Source organism: Fonsecaea multimorphosa (genome assembly GCF_000836435.1).
Source record: "Fonsecaea multimorphosa CBS 102226 unplaced genomic scaffold supercont1.35, whole genome shotgun sequence".
Lineage (NCBI taxonomy): Eukaryota > Fungi > Ascomycota > Eurotiomycetes > Chaetothyriales > Herpotrichiellaceae > Fonsecaea > Fonsecaea multimorphosa.
Genome location: NW_015971669.1, coordinates 54,369 through 73,138, shown reverse-complemented (window position 1 = coordinate 73,138; position 18,770 = coordinate 54,369). Strand labels below are relative to the sequence as shown.

General features: G+C 52.6%; 6 protein-coding genes across 6 annotated transcripts; 3 read left to right on the top strand and 3 right to left on the bottom strand.

Moving 5' to 3' along the window:
- Positions 1-407: 407 nt before the first annotated feature.
- On the bottom strand, positions 408-1,721 carry Z520_11047 (uncharacterized protein; the record flags this gene model as incomplete). The annotated part of the gene is made up of 1 exon (XM_016781538.1): positions 408-1,721. The coding sequence occupies one exon, from the start codon at positions 1,719-1,721 to the stop codon at positions 408-410; it is 1,314 nt and encodes a 437-aa protein (XP_016627316.1).
- A 1,167-nt stretch (positions 1,722-2,888) lies between these two features.
- Positions 2,889-3,292, top strand: Z520_11046 (60S ribosomal protein L43-B; the record flags this gene model as incomplete). The annotated part of the gene is made up of 3 exons (XM_016781537.1): positions 2,889-2,907; positions 2,962-3,157; positions 3,229-3,292. The coding sequence occupies 3 exons, from the start codon at positions 2,889-2,891 to the stop codon at positions 3,290-3,292; spliced, it is 279 nt and encodes a 92-aa protein (XP_016627315.1).
- Positions 3,293-4,371: 1,079 nt separating this feature from the next.
- Z520_11045 (uncharacterized protein) lies at positions 4,372-6,366 on the top strand (the record flags this gene model as incomplete). Its single annotated transcript, XM_016781536.1, has 2 exons — positions 4,372-4,684; positions 4,742-6,366. The coding sequence occupies 2 exons, from the start codon at positions 4,372-4,374 to the stop codon at positions 6,364-6,366; spliced, it is 1,938 nt and encodes a 645-aa protein (XP_016627314.1).
- Positions 6,367-8,745: 2,379 nt separating this feature from the next.
- Z520_11044 (uncharacterized protein) lies at positions 8,746-10,418 on the bottom strand (the record flags this gene model as incomplete). Its single annotated transcript, XM_016781535.1, has 2 exons — positions 8,746-10,261; positions 10,336-10,418. 2 exons carry the CDS (start codon positions 10,416-10,418, stop codon positions 8,746-8,748), a joined length of 1,599 nt encoding a protein of 532 aa, XP_016627313.1.
- A 1,001-nt stretch (positions 10,419-11,419) lies between these two features.
- Z520_11043 (uncharacterized protein) lies at positions 11,420-13,103 on the top strand (the record flags this gene model as incomplete). Its single annotated transcript, XM_016781534.1, has 4 exons — positions 11,420-11,483; positions 11,534-11,588; positions 11,642-11,758; positions 11,813-13,103. 4 exons carry the CDS (start codon positions 11,420-11,422, stop codon positions 13,101-13,103), a joined length of 1,527 nt encoding a protein of 508 aa, XP_016627312.1.
- A 3,223-nt stretch (positions 13,104-16,326) lies between these two features.
- Z520_11042 (uncharacterized protein) lies at positions 16,327-17,743 on the bottom strand (the record flags this gene model as incomplete). The annotated part of the gene is made up of 2 exons (XM_016781533.1): positions 16,327-17,629; positions 17,688-17,743. The coding sequence occupies 2 exons, from the start codon at positions 17,741-17,743 to the stop codon at positions 16,327-16,329; spliced, it is 1,359 nt and encodes a 452-aa protein (XP_016627311.1).
- Positions 17,744-18,770: the final 1,027 nt, after the last annotated feature.

Sequence of the window (18,770 nt, the reverse complement as noted above, 5' to 3'; positions counted from 1 at the left end):
CATATGCCCGTGATCCCTGTTCCTTCCTCTGCCGTGACGGACTGTTGTCTTTACTCTTATATTGAACGAGGATGCTTCTAAACTTACATGTTTTGACAAAAAGAAATTAGACCCCCGAAAAGCCAGCAACCAGATCCCAAACACGGGGGATACCCTCATCATCATGGACTTGACTCCTTTTGCATTCCACACACCATGTCCCGCCCGTATCAACAGGCCTCTTTCTCTTCTAGCGCAACCCATGGCTTTTCACCTTTCCGGTCACTGTAGCCAGCGTCCATGCTCGGCACAAATTAAAAACTTCAAGGCTTCAAAATGCGTCTGTGAAAACAAGCCACGGAACAGTAGTAGCCAGAGCGGTTATCCGGAATGGGTGTGCCCTTGCAGTCCCATCGACCAGGCCTAGCCTACTTGCTGCCCATATCTCCAATTTGCTGCACTCCCATCTTAACGCCCGCCTTCTCCAGCCGGTCCACATAATCATCACCCAAACAGCTTGGGGTCAAGAATCCCGGGCCATGGCTTTTCTTTATCTGTTCTTCCTTTGTCAAAATCACCATGGCGGCCTCACTCATCAACAGGGCGGTCAGAGCATAGATTCCGCCCTCATAACGGAAATGTGCCAGGGCCTTGCGGGGCTGCTTGGCAAGCTGTTCGGCGACGGCGACGGCGCGGATTTCCAGGGCATCGCCTTTGGTGGATTCTTTGGTCGGGCCAGAGCCAGGTTTGTAGTTGGCGAAGAGTTTCAGGATAGCCCGCGTTGGGGGAAATGCGAGCAACAAGACCAAGACGGTGACAGCGATGTGAATCAACACGCCCACGACAGGGCTCGCCACAGCCATATACTCCTCGTACGAAAAGTTGAAGCCGTAGAAGTAGGGCGTCAATCCCGCAGAGCGGTGGACTATTGCCTCGTTGGGCTTTGCGGTGATGGAAGTCGTCAAGTGGCCCAGGCGGGGATATTTCCAGACGCCCGTGAGTTTCTGGAGACCTGTGCGTTCGTATGTGTTTGGCTCGGGGTTGCGTGGGTAGATGGTGTCCTTGGTGAACGGCCGGAGGTTGGAGGGGGAAAGCACAAAGGGGTCGCTCATACACTGCTTCATCACCTTTGTTGAATAGAAGTCGGCCAGTCCCAACCCGGTGGCCAAGGTGCCGCCGCTGGGCCCCGAGGATTTCAACTCGTGCACTGCGGCGACCATGTCCATGACGCCGCAATCCCAGATTTTGCGGACTAGACGAGTGGCGATATAGGCGACAAGGTCGGAGGGGGCGGACTCTACGCCCACCTCGGGGATCATGATGGCTCCGGTTTTCTTGGCGGTGTCTTCATACTTGACAATGATATCACGAACCCATGGGGTTTCGCCGGTCACATCAAGGTAGTGCGTTCCCTGTTGAGCACAAGCCTCGACCACGGGAGTCGAGTAGAGATGGTAAGGGCCCACGGCGTTCAAGAGCACTTTGGTCTTCTTGACCACAGGGGTCAATTCAGGGGTAGTCAGACTGGCGACAGTGATGACATCGGGAGAGCTGCGTGTCGAGTTCAATGACTTCAGCTCACCGACCAAGGATTGAAGTTTGGATTGATTGCGTCCAGCCACGGCCCATTTGATGTTGGTGGGAAGGTTGGTCGTGATGTATTCAGCGGTGAGTTTGCCAGTGTAGCCAGTGGCTCCTAGTAGGATAATGTCGTATTGACGACTAGCAGTAGTAGCGGCCATTGTGAGGCAAGGCAAGGTGAGCTGTCAGAATTGAAGTAAAAAGGGGGTCGAAGACAGACACGGAGTCGTTGCTGCCAGGAGAAGGAAAAATAGTAGTAGAAGAAGAGCAGATACTCTAAGGAACGTGGAGAATAAGGAGACTACAAGAAGCAGATTGGAAAATAAAACAGAATCTCGAAACAGCGCCAGCAACGGTCAGCAATTGATGTCCCGCTGGATTGATACGGTGTAGAAATGAAGGCCAAGGTGTCGTCTTTTTTGGGGGGAAGTTTGACAATAATGGATCAGAACGCGGACCCACGAACGCAGACGCTAAAGACGCGAATGAGCTGAACCAACGTGCGAATAAAGACAAAACCACACAGGTCGTTAAACAAGAGAAAGAGCCACCAAGTGTTGGGCCCTGAGACGTGCAGGCGATAGTCGTCGGCGCCATTGGCTGCCCAGCCGAACACTAGCGGGATTGATTGAACGTGGCTGGAGCTGGGGGCGTTTGTGTCCGAGCGGCGAGTAGGCACTCCGAACCCTAATCGTCAGGGGTGAAGACAGAGGTGTCGAGGGTGTCTAGAGGCGCCCAGGCACTGCTGGGACCTACCTAGGTCCAAGTCCTCCGTGCCTATACCTGGAGTAGGTAACCTAGTACTCCGGGAAGGAGGGAGGGGGCCCGGTGCCGGGAGCCTCTCACTCCAGGCGGGAGCCATACGGAGCAGCGCCCCCAAAGTAGGGATATTTTTGGCACCTCCTCATAGGCTTGTCAGGAGGCAGAAAGTCCGCGACCAATGCACATGCTCAGACAGAAACTCGCTTGTCGGGCGTCCTGGGCGTCCACACCACGCACATTGTCAGGCACACGAAGCCCGCGCTGTCCACAGGAAAGTGGAATGATGCGTGGCATGAACATTTGTTCTAGATATGGGCCCTAAATCCCAGAGGCCCTTGCTCCCCCTTATGGGCGCATTGACCTATGGCTACCTAGCTCGCTAGGTAAGGAGCGGCCCCCGGCTGATTCAGCGGGGTTTAGTCACGTGACATAGCCCACGCCGCGCCAAGACGCTAAACCGCACTGTGAAATCCGCATCCAACTTTTGCAACTGTGCAAATTGTGAACCAGCACCGACGTTCTCCAGCACACTCTACTAAATCAACCCTTCGTCTACCACCGCCAACATGACGAAGCGCACAAAGAGTGAGTCCCTCATCACCCCAGAAATCTGACAGGGACGCGACTGACAACGTGCAGAGGTCGGCGTGACCGGTAAATACGGCACTCGCTATGGTGCTTCGCTCCGAAAACAGGTCAAGAAGATGGAAATCACCCAACACGCCCGATACATCTGCACCTTCTGTGGCAAGAACACCGTCAAGAGAGAGGCCGTCGGAATCTGGAAATGCAAGGGTTGCAAGAAGACAGTGGCTGGGGGCGCATGGACAGTTTCGTAAGTCGAAGAGGAGGGCGGGCATATCGAGACCATAGGTCGAAATCTTCTAACATTTTGCGCCCTTCCAGAACTCCCGCTGCGGCTGCCACCAGATCGACCATTCGACGACTGAGGGAAATTGCGGAGGTGTAAAGCAATGTTTAGCATGGGCTCGGAGTTCTCAATCCCACGGATACGGAATCTTTCCACAAATTCTCAAGTAGCACCTCAGGCTTCGCCTGAAGGAAAAAGAACGGCCTCGGTCGAGCAGGACACGCAGCTTCCGCATCGATGAAAGCAAAACGCTGCCTATTATGACCAAAGCCGAGTCGTTAGACCTCCAATCGAATGAACGAATGCAATGACCGACGGCTCCAAATCGTTGTCGGTCTGCTTCTTACTACTCTTAGCCTTCATTCTGTTTTCTGAGTTGCTGTGCTTCGAGCAGCCGATTTTGATCCGACCTCAAGGCCGCAAAGTCGGCTTTGCTCGAAGTCTCATGTCTATGACTGATGCCGTACGGACCGCAAACACTTGTCATTCATTCAGTCCAGCCGGCAGCGCGATTTATGTCTCCACGTTGTGCACCGGGTGACTACCGATGCCTCATTTGAAGGGATATCATGGAGTGGCCCCTAAATCTCACCCCTTGGCCCATCTTACCCCGACTTCAAATTCACCGCTACTTGGAAGGCTTGAAACGAGAGGTGCTGCTTCTTATGAGTACACTTGCACACTATTTCCGAGGCTGTGACCTCATCGTTCCGTTGATGAGATCCTTTCGACAACTTCGAAGCAGCCAAGGTGCGAACGCGCTTCTCCTTGTTGCCTGGATCTTTTAATGCTCTTTCTTCTAGGTTTTAGGCACGAGCAGGCGTCATCTGCCATTCAAGATGCGAATGATCCCCCGATCCTCGAGCTTACCCCATCCTGGCCAAGAATTCAACCGAGGGATGAGCTGAGGCTGCCACTGGGTGCCACCAAAGCTGAGCCTGCTGAGCGAACAGCCCCAGAAGCCAGTCACATTCATCATCCAGCTCCAAGCCGCCTATTTCCATTGGTTCGCCACAGCTGCCGCTTTCAGCGGGCCCTTAAATCGGATCTGCTCGCTCCACCTGCACCGTCGCTTCTTCCCTCTTCTTGACACTTTAAATGCCACCACCAAACACCCGTCCTGTGCCCATGACCCTGCTGCTGCTTGAGTTCCCTCAAAAATCTCCTGGCGTATCTGAATGTCAGATACCTGTATTGTCTGCTTAGGAGACTTGAGCAGCGGCGATGGCGAAGTTGCAGCTCCCCTTGCCAACCCTGCTGCCAAGTCTCCACCCAGCATCGACGCCGCCGCCTCGAGGACGATTGAAGCCGAACATGAGCCAACTATCACGACCTCGGCGGACAAAGACTCGACCGAGTTGATCGCCCATTTGAGGCCGTGTGGGCACTACCTGCACAACGAATGTCTCACGCCATGGGTAGAAAGAGCAAACAGTTGCCCGATCTGTCGTGCCAGTTTTCATCTCGTCGAATTGATGCGGACTATCAACGGTATGTTTAACCAGCCCAGTCGCTGTTCCATTACACACCATGCTAACATGAACATAGGCGATGTCATTTCGTCATACTCTGTCGAAGACCGAACGCAGGTTGCCGAGTTGGACCCTTCCATGTTTCTCGAAATCCCAGAAGAGGAGGATGAGGACCAACCCTGTCAGGCCTGCGGCGAAGACGATAATGAAGACGTCCTGATGTACTGCGATGGCTGTCAGAAATTATGGCATACTTATTGTGTCGATTTGCAAGAGGTGCCCTACGGCCACTGGTTTTGTGACAACTGCAGAGCACAGCGAGATCTTGACCCTCGTGTAATTGTGCGGTCAGGGCGACCGAATCGAAGACGCACGCGAGGCCAACAGCGCAGGCAACGAGGTCAAGAGTCAAGCTGGAATCAAGTCTGGCAGTCTGTTTGGTCACGCATCAACCTTGACCTTGACTTTCCTTATGAGGACGATGAATCATCAGCCAGATATCTGAGGCGTCACCGGCAACGCACCCAGGCCGATAGGCAGGCCCATGACGCTTGGTTGCGCCGGATGCAGGTTGCAGAACTTCATGGGGCTGGCAGTCGGTTTAGGGAGACGGAACCAGCACTTCCCAGCAGCCCCGGGGGTGATTCGACACCGAGGAACCGACGCGTAAGAGCGTCTCCGCTTCCACAAGCCGAGACTGCAGATGAACTCCTGGCATGGCATGCCTTTGACCAAGCTCGAGCCTCTCCGAGTGAGCCCAGTTCGACACGCAAAAGAAAGCGGAAATCCCCTACATCGTCTCCAGCAGAACCCGAGAACGAACCCTCGTCTGCGAACAAACGTCGACGCCCTAGCGCGTCTAGCCGCACAGTTTCTGATGGTCATGCTGTTACCATTACCAGCAATCGGCGACGGCAGCCTTCACGCATCGCCAGTCCCATTCCAAGAAGGCAGCCTAATGTGGAACCAGCGGGGCCCAGCTTTCTGCAATCCCTTTTGCAAGAAGTTGAGGATGCTGGTTCCGGTACTCATAGTATCAATCTCCATCGTCCTTCTCCTCGTCCTGCAGCAAGTCCACCAGCGGACCAAAATTCTCCGCGACCGTCCTCACCTGCTTTATCTCCTCTACCCTCGAATCATTCTTCGCCTCGGGCAATGTCAGCTACTCCACCTCCACTTCTTGCAGGGCTCAGACCTGGCTCCCCTGCTGGCTTGTCTTCGAGCATACAGCCTGTCTTTCCATCCACTGAATACTCTCCTCAACGATCTACCTCGCCAGAGCCGAAACAGGCAGAGACGAATGGCCCCCGGTTTAATGGATCGAGGATTCCTCCACCTCCTTCGACGTCTACACCATTAGCACAGCCAAGACCTAGGAGTCGAGTACCACGCATTCTTGAAAATGGGCAGGATTCTACTGTGGATTCGCGCTCGACCGAGGCTTCGCCCAACCGCGCAACCATGTCTCTGACTGCAAAAGCCGACGTGCAAAAGCTCGTTGCGAGCGCCCTCAAACCACACTATAATGACCAAACCATTACGAAAGATGAATACACGGCGATCAATCGCGACATTTCCCGGATGCTGTACGATAAGATTGGTGATTTTGAGGCCCTTGATGTGGACGACAAGGCAAAGTGGGAGAAGATCGCCGGTGACGAGGTCAACAAGGCTGTGGGTGCGCTCAAAGCTCAAGGTTGAAAAGGAATACTTGAGCGTTATTTATGATTGTTCTCTTGCGCGAAAGCAAGTTTGAATTTAGGATTCAAGCGACGAATTTCACGATGTTATGACCTAGCGTGGGCGGGAATTTGGAAAGGGCGGCAAACACCACGATATTCGGGCTCTATGGGCTCATTTTATGGACGTGGCGGGTCTGTCTATTCCAGTGAGCTTGAGCGATGGCGATGGCGGTTCCTGTCGATGCATTGTGGGAGCGGATACACCTTGAGCAGATACAAGCATTCGGAGCGGTGGGGAGCAAAGGGGAAGGATTGTACAGAAATACCCGGATGCAAGAGATGATACATGACTGTCCGGAATGTTTGCACCACCACGAGGGGTTGTGTTTGTCTCGACCAGACGTTAAGGGCGAAAGAGATGTGTACAATACAGGGACAAGGGAGATTAGGCTGTGAATGTAAGCATCGTGGCCACCTTTCAGGGAGGCAGAATCCAAAGTGAAGACGGAGAAGACGAGTTTCTGCTCGCATGTGCCCTCAATCAAATTGATTCAAGATGCTGAATGATTTCCAAGTCTTTGTTACTGCCCTTTTCTGTGGTCACTTTCGACTTCTACCATGTCACATGCTGTGGCGCCGAGACTGTCCCCAAGGACGAGGACATGCACAGATCCCAGTGCGACGCATGGGTATTACTTTCTGCAGAGGGAGCCTAACTACCTAGGTAGGTACCTAGGTAGTCAAGATGAGCCCCAACGCAGCTGTTCAGCCATGTCAAGGCGCCTCCTCGGCAGGGCTTACAATGACTGGATTACAAGACATATACACACACAGAGCCTACGAGTACGAGTTACGTCGCTGCTTAGTTGCCTTGCCATGCCTTGCTATGCTTCTGTACTGCTCGACACTTCGATCAATATTTGCCATTCAAGGCCTGGGGAGAATGTGCTGGTCAGACTGCTCGTTACATGCATCGGTCTCTGAGCCTGGCGCCTAAGGTATCCTCTGATCACGGCATATAACTCGCACGGGGGCGAGTAGATGGAACTTTTGGGACGGGATGGATGGGTGGAATGGAAGTTTGCACGCCACGTTTTGGATCATTTTAGGATGAGTGCCGTTCCCAGATGCAACTGGTTTCTGGGACGTTTGGAAAAGGCGTCCTCATCGAATGCATGGATGCCGTGCTTTTTCCAGCCTGATCGTGATGCCTAGACGACGTAAATGGTGTCTGTGGACGAGATTCGCCCCCACCCCCCCTTTTTATTCCTCTTCCGTTTCACAATCCAGTCTCGACAAGGCTACGAGTGCGCTTGGAAAAAGATAGAGCCCGATCTCAACCAGTTGCAGCTTTATCTTTTCTTTGATTCGATGGAGCCAGACTTCACTCATCAAAGAGGTAAAATTGCCAGACACATGAAACGGGCCCCGGGGTGGGGGTATGAGTAGCGATTGGACGGGTGCGGGCCAATGGAATCTCTCTGAGTTACGCCCTGCCATCACTGATCTGGGAAACGAGGATGGGTGCCTTGCTTGGTCGAAACTGGAGATGCTTTAACAACGTAAGAAACGAGCACTCGTTCTTGTTCTCGTAGGTGAGAAGTCGGCTGCTAACGTCGAATTGGTTCGGGACGGCGTTCTGGCTTCTCGCTGGGCTACCGTGGTTGAGTCGAGAAATCGGATAGAATATCTAAGGAGGCCGATGCTGGCGCCTGGCTGATGTGTTGCCTGGGAAGCCGTCATGAGGAGTCGGTAGGCATAGACGTGGTCTAGCAGTCTCTTCCATGATGCACAGATGACTTGAGTTTGTTGTCCCGTATCGTGGACGCAAGTGAAAGCAATGTCGCATAGGTAACTCGACATACGAGGCTAAAGGGGTGCAGTCCCAATGTCGGGCTCGTTATCCTGCACCAGGAAGTGTCTTCGGAGATGGAGGGCTATTATAGTGCCAAATCGGGAGGAGACAAAATGGTCCCTAGGACTCTCTGCATCGAGAGCAGGACTCAGAGGTCTTCATCCGATTGCATCGTTGCTGTCGACTGGTGGTCCCAACAGCTATTGCATGACACTTCATAGGTATCAAATCGCTATGATTGTTGCCCAAAACCATGTTGCGTGTAATCAGTTCGTAGTCCAATACATGATGAACCGCTACGCCTCTGCCTTGCTGGAATTCTGTTGCAACAGATTCCTCGCCGCAAGCGGGCGGTACGAGGACAAACAATGGAAGAACATAATCTGGATAGCACATAGAAAACCGACGCCCGGCTAACAGCAACAATGTAGTTGCCTACCTAGGTAGCTTCTTCGAATCGACCGCACATAGCAGAGAAAGCTAGAAGGAAAAAGACGTCTGGCGCGAGGGCGAGGGCGAGGAGAGTCGGTGGTTGACAAATAACTATGTGTCAGACAGAGGTGGAGACAATATGCCTTGTGCCTGCATCGCCTGTGTAATTATGTCTTTTGCGGTCGTGGAATCGCCCAGCCTCAGCAGTGGTATAGACGTCGGGCGGACAGGCACGGCAGAAAGGCTTCGCTGCTCCAGATTTCCCGACTCTGCGAGATTTGCTTGCATGGATTGTTGGTCCGCAAATGTGCGGTGCTTCGCGAAATCGGCGGCTGTGGAGTCATTGAACCACTTCTCGAGAAAGAGATCCTCCAAATCATCATCTTCGATCTCCGCGTATTGTGTCTCCGTGAGTGAGGCGTACTCGCCGAGGAGTCGAGGCAAAGACTGTAACCGTTGCAGTAGCCACACATTGACGAAGTCGCCAGGGTCCACTGGGATCATGTCTGGACCACGGAGGTGATCTACCAATCTGATTTTGCGATGCAGAATCCCTTGATAGAGCGGGCTTTGCATCGCTCTCCGGCTAGGGAGGGAAATGGGATGGCTCAACAGCATCTCCCTCTCAAGATACCTCATGGCGCCTTGATCCTCATCCGGTTCACGCTCCAAAGCTTCGTTGGAGATTGCTAGGGCTTCATCGTCTGCCATGAGCTGTTTCAAAGCTTCCAGTCCTAATTCCGCATATTCTAGCTCGTCAAGCAGTACCTGTTCCTGATGGTCAAAGGTGTCTAGGAAACGCAACGAGTCTTCATCCAAGCTGAGACCGAAATGAGCTCTTGATTTCTGCTCTTCAAGGAGCTGTCTCTGCTCTCCCCGAAGATCTGAGAGCAGTTCAAGTATCATGTCGCGGTCGCCGATCGTCGACAGGTATTGAATATCTTCTGGCGAGCGCTCGGCAGGTCCATCACCCAAGTCCTCTTGCTCGTCTGCTAAACTCATAATAGTTTCAGACTCTGGGAAAACAGCTGGTTTGTCAGCGTTCGTGTCCAGGACCCTATCTAAACGCCTGCCAGAGTGAAAGAGAGACTGAATGATATCGTTTTCCAAATGAGCACATTTGGCCTCATCTGCCCGGAAAGAGGCAAATGGACCTTTACAGAACAGATCAAATTTGCGTTGTATATCACCAAGCTGTGCAGTGAGATGGTCAGGCAAATCCGCCGATTTGGTGAGATCAGTTACTTGATGTAGAAGCTCCTTCAAGGAGTCGACCACATCCTCCGTCTGCTGGAACATGGGAGCCCTTATTGCGTTCAACTCAAAGACTTGCGCTAGAACCTGTGCATTGATGTCTTGTTGCCTTTGCAATGTTGCTATGCAATCGATCACACGAGGGTCCCCCAATGCTGTTTCTTGTTGGCCGTTACCATCCCCTGTTGCTTCCTGCTCTTGCCTTTGCTCTTTCACATCATCAGACGAGGCTTTGGAATTGGACGACAGACCACCGGGGTCTCGGCCAGCCACGTCCTCTGTGGGCTTCGCGGGATATGCCCATTTCTCCCTGCCATGCTTCGATAGGCGCGACAGGTGAACGGATGGAGACTTCTTGGGGACGAAGCCATCTCTATCAATCGAAGTATCAGCATTGCGGCTCAAAGCAGATACAAGCTGGATTGGAACGGGTTACAGAGGACTTACGTTTTAGGAGCAGGTTTAGACCATGGGAATAGCCGACCCTTCAATTGCCGGCCACCGGTCAGGAAACTCAGAGCTGAATGCATTCATGCTCACTAGGCTCGGAGCAAAATGAGTATCTAGGTAGTGGAGCACAGACAAGATGAAGCACGAGTGCACGATGCCATCGATCGAGGAGGGAGCCAGCGCCTACTTGTATCGGTGCGAGAAGGGGGTTAGAAGGCGCAGGTGCATGGGTAGGAAGTGCCAGCCGCATGGCATGGTGTGCTGTTCGTGCTGGTGTGACTGGTTGCAGTGTCGGGCAGGAGGTGCAGAAATGTCGGGTCTCATTTTGGGCTCACCAGACGGGTGCCAGGGGGGGTTCTTGCAGCCCTTTGCTAGGAATTGCATGAGAAAGAGGGAGCGGCTGGTTAGTGGCGCAGCAAGACTCTCAAGGACTACCTACCTAAGGTGTCACTGTAGTGGTGCCAAAGGATCTACTCTAGGCACCGAGCTAGGCATCGAGCTAGGCATGGAACCACAATACCTAGGTAGGTAAGTACCCAGGTAGGCAAGGAGGAGGAAGGGGCCGGCGGGCGAGCGGGCTTGCCGTTATTCTATCTCGCCTCCGTCAAATTCCCCTCGTCCTTACAACTCATGTTACAGTCTCAATACCAGTACACCACCTTGGGACCTACGCACACCAAACTGCCTATCACTACGATACTCCAACCCTCCCTCCCTTACGTGCCTCAGGCATCCATCCTCTCGCACTAGCTCATCACGCTTGTCCCGCCCGTCAAATGAGATGACTGCCAACACGCAGGCATGGCTGAACCACCTGCATTCTTCAGCCCAGTCAACTCGAGCTCTCCAAGTGCAATCTGCAGCTTTGGCTTCTGGAGGATATGCTACCACTCTACCGGACTCGGCTGGTCTGGACCGGCACCCTAGGTCTCCCAGGTCTCCCAGGTCTCAAGAATATCTCCTGCCCTGGTGACCCGATATATGATGAGCTTGGAGCCCCTCCTCCCCCGGGACAGGTTCTTTACCTGAATGTGGCTCGACTGCAGATCTTCTGTCTCTTGGGTTGGTGAAGTGATCCGACATGCCCGACCAGCCCAAGTCCTTGCCTATACGGGGCGACAGGCGCAGTAATGGTCGAGCTGCTGGTAAGATACGGCGCCTGCTCCAAGAAGACTGTCAACTTACTCTAGAAAAGGACGAAACAACGACGACCCGAGGAATGATGGACAAGTTCCTGCGCAGAGACGCCCGTAAGTTCTCTACATATCAACTTGATCGAGACCTTCATATCTCATGTTTTCAGCGATGCTCCTCGATCCACGCCGCAGATCGTTCCTCAACCGGCGCAAGCAAGATTTACCGTTGCCGACCAACATCAACGTCCGTCAATTGCGAGCAACCCAATATTCCCTCAGGAGAGGTGAACTCTATGAGGATGTTTTGGTTGACTTTTCGTTGCTGACCCCGAGTACAGAACTTCACGGGGCTATGAAATTGCTCCTGGGGAACAACAGAGCCCTCGGGTTTCCCATCCAAACGCACCGGGTGCGTCGTCGTTCAACAGCAGTCTAGACTTGCTGCTTCGAGGGTTCGCAAATATCCCGAAAGGCGATTTTGAGAATGTCGCGACATATCTTCGGGCGAATCCCTCGGTTCTCAGACAGGAAGCACAAGCTCTTCGGACAGAAGCCATTCACGCGTATCGTTACGCGAGCCGCGGATCCGAGGTGAAATATAGTGGCAAAGCTATGTACGGTGATAGTTGCATTCAACAATATGTGATTCTCAAGCAATTACAACACATACGCCAGAAACTCATCGAAGCACGACATCCCAAGAGAGTGACGACTGAAGAGGTGGATGAAACCATCAACCGCTTCTTCGACCAGTTGCTTGACAAAGCGTCTTCTACGAGGAAACAACTTTATGAAGAAGTGGACAAAGCTCGTGTCGATGCCAAAAGACAGTTGCAGAGTGCCGGCCATGGCCCTCTAACCACCACCAGCAGCCCCCAGCAACCACAGACGCCGATGACCACATCTTATACAGTTAATCAAGCTCACTTAGCTCAGCAAGGTTCATTCTCAACCACAGCCTCTCATGAAACCAGCCCCCCGAGCCTTGCACTTTTGAGTCTGCGTAGCTCGGGTGGAGATGATGAAAGCCGTCCTAGGCAACCGGGTCCGACAACGCAAATTCCGCGAGGCGAGAATGCCACCGCAGCATTAGACTCCAGGTACGTAACTAGACCATCAGCCTACTACCAACCGGGGCGCGTCTTTGCTATGCTCTGGCATGAACCCTACAACGAGGGCTCCGGAAACACCGGGAACGACTCGCGACACAGCTACCTGAGCGAGCATGTGAGCATAGGGCCCTATGGACAACTCATATACACCTCGATCCGCAGGATGGTTGTCGTCCGACAGGGTCACGGCTGCAGTGTTTGTATTCATATCAGCACCTACGGCAAAAGAGGACTGGCCAAATTCAAAAGGTCCCCAACAGATATTGACGCCCATTCCATCATCTATATGGACGACACAGAGCCTCAGCACCAACCGGGCGAACCTAGATCGAACAAAATCCCTATCGCAGTCAAGAAAGCAAGTCCAGATCAGAGACTGAATCCGTGGAGCCGTCTCTGCTACTCCCAACCGCAGACGGTGCAACACACAGTGAAAACCTTGGACGTGGGCTGGGTGACCAAAGACTGTCTGCCATACTTGCTCAGTTATTTCCAGAGGGTCAACGCACTCCCTTGAGAGACTTGACTTGTCTCCACGGCACCGTTTCCACCATGATCTACATCATCAAAATACGTTACTGAACCTATCTCAGACCGATCCATACTTGATACCCCGCCGTTTACGTTCCAAATTCCAACCTTCGACGTGACCAAGGCATATTGTTGTGGTGGAGCTTGTCTTTCCCATACTTTTCTACCGAACGAGTTTGTTCCATCCTACAAAGCACCGCGTCTTCTGCCTTGGCAATTGTCTCCTCATGGCTGCGGGTTCCCCTTATTGCTTATTTTGCCACGGAGGAGATCATTGCCTTTGTAAGTAGACTTGAACGATGTGTTGCAGTTGATCTTTCTATATTGGACGATGTTGTTTTGCCGATTGTTGCACCTCACTCTTGTTGCAATCACAGAAGGGAAATTCTTTTTGATCTGTCATTAATGGGGATTGAACAACCCCGGCTCTGCTTGGTGCAGGGTGTCACGAATTCACGATATACATATCTCATAGCACTATTGAAGTCATCGGTCATCTGTCCATCAGCTTCTGCTGGCTCTCCTCCTCCGGACGACCTTCGCTGCAATGCCTCGGTTGCGCACGGTGGCCCCGTAAGCCGCAGAGCCTCACTGCGGGGACGGCAAATAGGAAACCCACCGAGCAACCCGCCGGCAGAATGGAAGAGACGGAGGACGGAGTCGCTCTGACGAAATCACAGAACAGACTTTGTAATCGGCCACCAATGCAATTCACCACATGCACTGCCCCGTCGACTTCCAAGTTGTTCCAGCTGACGGCTAAATGGGAAGAGGTCGCCATGACCTAAGACCCAGCTGATCAAGGGGGGCTTGACCTATTGGTGACTTCGACACGAAATGGTAGAATTGCTTCGCTACGATGGCATGCGTCACGAACTCGAGTTCGCAGTCTGCACACCTCCTTTGCCCGCTCCTCGGTGTCCTTTGTGCACCGCTACCGGCAACCCCATTGGCACAAGCCCGACGAATCCAGCGCTAGTTGGAAGCCACCCCTGTGAGGATTCAGGATGGCAAGACACGGACTCGGTCTACTCGTATGCAGAAGGTCCCATGGGCTATAAGAACCTGAAATTCATACAGGGGATGTAAGTGGTACGACGAGATGTCCGACAAGGGATAACGGGTCACTGTCCGAGCCATCTCTTCGGGATGCAAATACAGGCCACCATCTTTCTGCAGGATGTCGAATCACTAGCATTTGGCTAACCGATCACTGACCTTTTCGTCGCTCCATCCTTCCCATTCCTACCGATCACGGGGCTGGCTACCCCTCCATTAAGATTGCAACTTGGGCAAATTCCCCCGACGATCCCTGCAGGAATTGCAGTTCCCTTCCCTCTCATCCATACGGTTTTGTGAAGAGGCAGTTGCAGCCATTATCTTCAGCCGCAATGCTATGACGAAGGGGGCATAAGCAATGTGCCTTTCAGCTTCTCTACACCCTCTCAGCCTAGCCACTGGTCAGTTTCCTCCGTCGAGATCCATCTCCCTCGAGCGCGATTCTTCTCTCGCACGAGTGCTCGTGGCTCATCGATGTCGTCTGCTTCAGAGTGGAGAATCTCCACCCGCCCACTTCACTAGCAACAGGTAGCTACCTAGCTATTACTTAGACACAGAGCCACAGCGTCCCGAGCCAGCGGGCAGATGCCGAGCGGCCTGGTGATCCTTCGATGAAGCCAGGCGCATCCCGCAGTGCCGACATTGGGCGGGGCCTAGACTGGGGCCGAAGCAGAGTACATAGGTATGCTGACCTGAAGCCTGGCTGGTACAGAAGAGTTGGTGAAGGCTGCCTGGCTCGATAGTTGCAGTGGACTCCTTGTGAGCCTAGCCCAATGCGCTGAAGGAACAATCCGTCGAGCAGTACCATTGCGCGTTCGACACCTGTTGTTTCCCTGCCGGATCCCCTCCCAAGTCCTGCGATTTACATTGTGAGCATAGGTCAGAAAATTCCAGTAATGACGGGTGTATTTTCAAAACATTGAATCAAAGCTGCAATAACCACTGAAGGGCAACGGCACCCCCACGCTCGTTCAAGTAGAGCATACGAGTTAGTTGTTGCCTCCAGCCAGCCAGACCAAATGATGATGCTCGCCTGCCATGACTCTCGTTCCAGAACCCATGTTGGGCCACGGATCTGTCCGGCTCATTGGCCAGGCGCAGAAAGAGACTTGAATTGGAAAGAGGCTGTGCAATGTGTGTCCAGCCTACGAGTCCCGGAGCCCTGGAGGTCCCTGGATGGTGCCTCGACATGATTCGTCTGAATTATCAATCCACCACTGCATGGGTGTAGATACGTCGTCGTGAATGTCGACTGGGATCTGGGAACTGCCTACGACTGCCTTGCATCTTCTGTGTATCACAGAATTGTGCGCTCGAGTCGCCTATGTAGGTCGAGGCCCGGGCCGTCACCTGCTACTTGTACACTTTGAAGAGAGGTTGCACAGCGTCCAACCGACCCAGTTTTGGTTGTTGAAACCAGCCAACTACGAGTACACCTCATCACTGGCGCGGCTCGAGGGCCTCCCCTATTGCACTGCGTAGGACAAAACAAAGTGGCAAAACTATTTCGAAAGAGACCAGAGATGTCAAACAATTGATTGGCAATATAGAATATCACAAGGCAATCAATCAGCCACGGCTGTGCCACCTGAGAGTTGTATTCAGGGTCATTGGTGGCGAGACGGGTTTTCTCCCCTTCGGTAACCGAACAGGCCAGCTGATGTCTCGGTCGTTGGATGCCTCCCCTTTTTGAGACTCCCTAGAGCTGACTGGACGACTTGTAGCATAAGTGCTACCTGGATTGCAAGGCTGAACTCCCCCGAAAAGTTCCCCAAACAGGGACAGTCATGCGCGAGAGAAGAAAAGGACAGAAAGACGAATAGGAATATAGAGAGCCCTGTGGGTGTGGAAATACAATTACAAGCTGGGGAAAAGAAAGAAATTCCGAAAAGGAAAAAAGCAAGCAGGGCCAAGATAGGAAATTAAGATGCCAGCACAAAGCACTTCCAGTCTGTTGAAAGGGCGATATGCTGGCATATGGCGTAGATACTGTGCGGATGGATATAGTGGTCGTCGTTTGGAGCTTTCTGCCGCCCGTCTGGTGCAAACCGTCGATGATGGACAGTCGTGTCAGCATTAGTCCCTGATGAAAATGCTTGACTGGGCAGATTTCTTGATGAAGAGGACTCTTTAGATTTCTCCTCTCAAAACTAGCTATCGAGTTGAGCAGTCTGAGAATCCACTTCCTGAGCTTGACCGCCTCCTGGTCTGGCATCTTCAGCTGCTTGGGGGGAGTTTTGCCGCTCTTCGGGAGACTGCTGCGACTGATAGTCGAGATAGACCTCGACCTTTGTCGTCGATTGGACCGAATTGTCGTTTGTTGCGCTTTGTAAGATTTGGGAGAGACTGTTTCCTTGAATCTCTGACCGAGACTGAGACCCTAATACACCTCCAGTTTCCCCGTAATCGATATTGCTCTGGCTAGGAAGTTGCTGCTCTGTTTCCGAAGGCGGACGAATTTGCTCTTCGGAAATGTTGACCCTCCTCTCTGGTAGATCCTCGTAAAGCTTGGCCAAGTCCTCTTCAGCCAGTCTCAATTCATTCAACACTTCCTTGCGCCTCGTCTCAAGTTCTTCCATAACATCAAGTGTTTCGTTCGTTTCGGATAACATTCTCAGCTCCGCGTCCATATTTATTAATATGTCCTGTAATACATCCACATCGCCCATTTTGGAGAGATAACGTTGGGCCTCAGGGGTTTGATCAAGTCGAATGTCGTCGGTAGAAAGAACTGAATCCTCTGTAACACTTTCCTCGGACCGGACAACGACTCCTTGGTCATTCAGGATTTGGAACGAAGTCTCTGCGGCGGGGCCAAAGATCTTTGAGCCCTGGCGGCCAATCTGAAAACCTTGCTGAATCAATTTTTTATCCTCTGCCTGCAATTCTGTTTCGATTTGCTTCAACCCAAGTAGAGTGCCTCTGAAATCTCGCAAAGCACCGTCACCTGCAGAAGCTAGCATTCCTTCCACTTCGCCGACGACATTTTCTCGTCGTCGAATAGCTTCTCTCCGTAGGTCGCCTGCTCTTATGAGACCATCAGTGAAGGAGGTCACGCTCTTATTAAATTGATTCCATTGACTATGCAAAGCCTTCGAGCGGTCAATCACTTCCGGTGCGCCTATACGAGGGTCAGGATCAATGTCTGATGGCAGAATGCGAGTTGTAGAGTCTTGTTGTCCACCGGGCTCTCCGGCCACATCATCATTTGGTAGAGGCGCTTGCTTCGAAATATCAACTGAATCCCCCAAAGGTTCATTTGTTCCCAGGGTCCCATCCTTTGCAAGTTTTGGAGTTTCCATGCTCTTGTCTACCTGAATGGAGGATTTCTCTGGTTTTCCACCGTCGACGTTTGCCCCGACGAGGAGAGAGGCCTCGCGTGTACCCGTGGCATTTTGAGGTCCGGCCTCAGAATGTGGGAGGTTGGAAGATGCTGGTGGATTAGATTCCAAGCTGTCACAATGTGTCAGTGCAATGCAAGGGAGCGTCGGAAGCGTGCAACCTCGCTTACCCGCGCTGCGGTTTGTTTCCCCATTTCCACCCGAACAAGGAGCCGAGCGAAGGCATTCCCAAGGGTACATAAAAGTATAGTCATGTTGACGAGAATCGCCTCTTTTCAGAGGGTCATGCCTCCTGTATAAAAAATGGAAATGGTGGACAAGTGAGGCGGTGCTTTTGGAATACAAGGGGTCGAATAAGGAAGCATGGAGGCAATTCCAAAGAAGAGTGCCCGCTGCAGTGTTCCTAAGCTAGAAGGTAAGACTAGTAGATTTATTACCTATCCAGGTAATTATACGTGCATACCTACCTCGCTACCTACATTGATGTAGGTAGATACCTAGGTACTTACAAGGGCCGTAAGGTCTCGTTACCGCCGAAATTACCTCGTACACGGCTGTTTAACCAGTGTATGGCCAATACGGTATAATCGTCACGGGTGCAGCTAGAACACCAAGCAGCACGTCTCCATGCACTGCAGCTGCAACCCCTGCAAACCCCCTGGCGCCTCCCCCCCCTTCTCCCTTGGGTCGGTGATTCTCTCGCTCTATCTCTGTCTGCTGTTTCGTCGGGTACGAGGGACGTGAATGTCGCCCGAGTGGCCTCTCATCGACCAAATGCCTCTTAGCAATCAACGCAACCCCGCCTGGCTTCCACGCTCCTCCAATGACTCTCTCTCAATCATGCATGCGACTGAAGTGGACAGTGGAGGAGATACCGAGAATACCCTCCATAATATTGTTCTAGAGACGCTTTCTAGCGGGACAAGAGCCTCAGAGGGACAACTGAAGGGTGCCAGTGGTTCTCGGGTACCCCCTCATAGTGCATAAGACCACCCATCCGATGACATTTCAGCTACAGGATACGTCTTCTCTAAATTGCGTACTTTCGAATACCCTGGCGTTCTTTTACTAGAGCGAGCTGCTCAACCCAGCTGACTAGGGTCGCTTTTGCCGTCCAAGGCACTCCAGTTCACTTATCCATTGGAAGGGATAAGTCTTTGGGAACCCCTGGTTCCCGCACCCCCGCTTCCTAAGCCCTGCCAAAAGACATCCCAGCCTATAGTTTTTCAAATCCCGAACAAACCCGGCTTTGT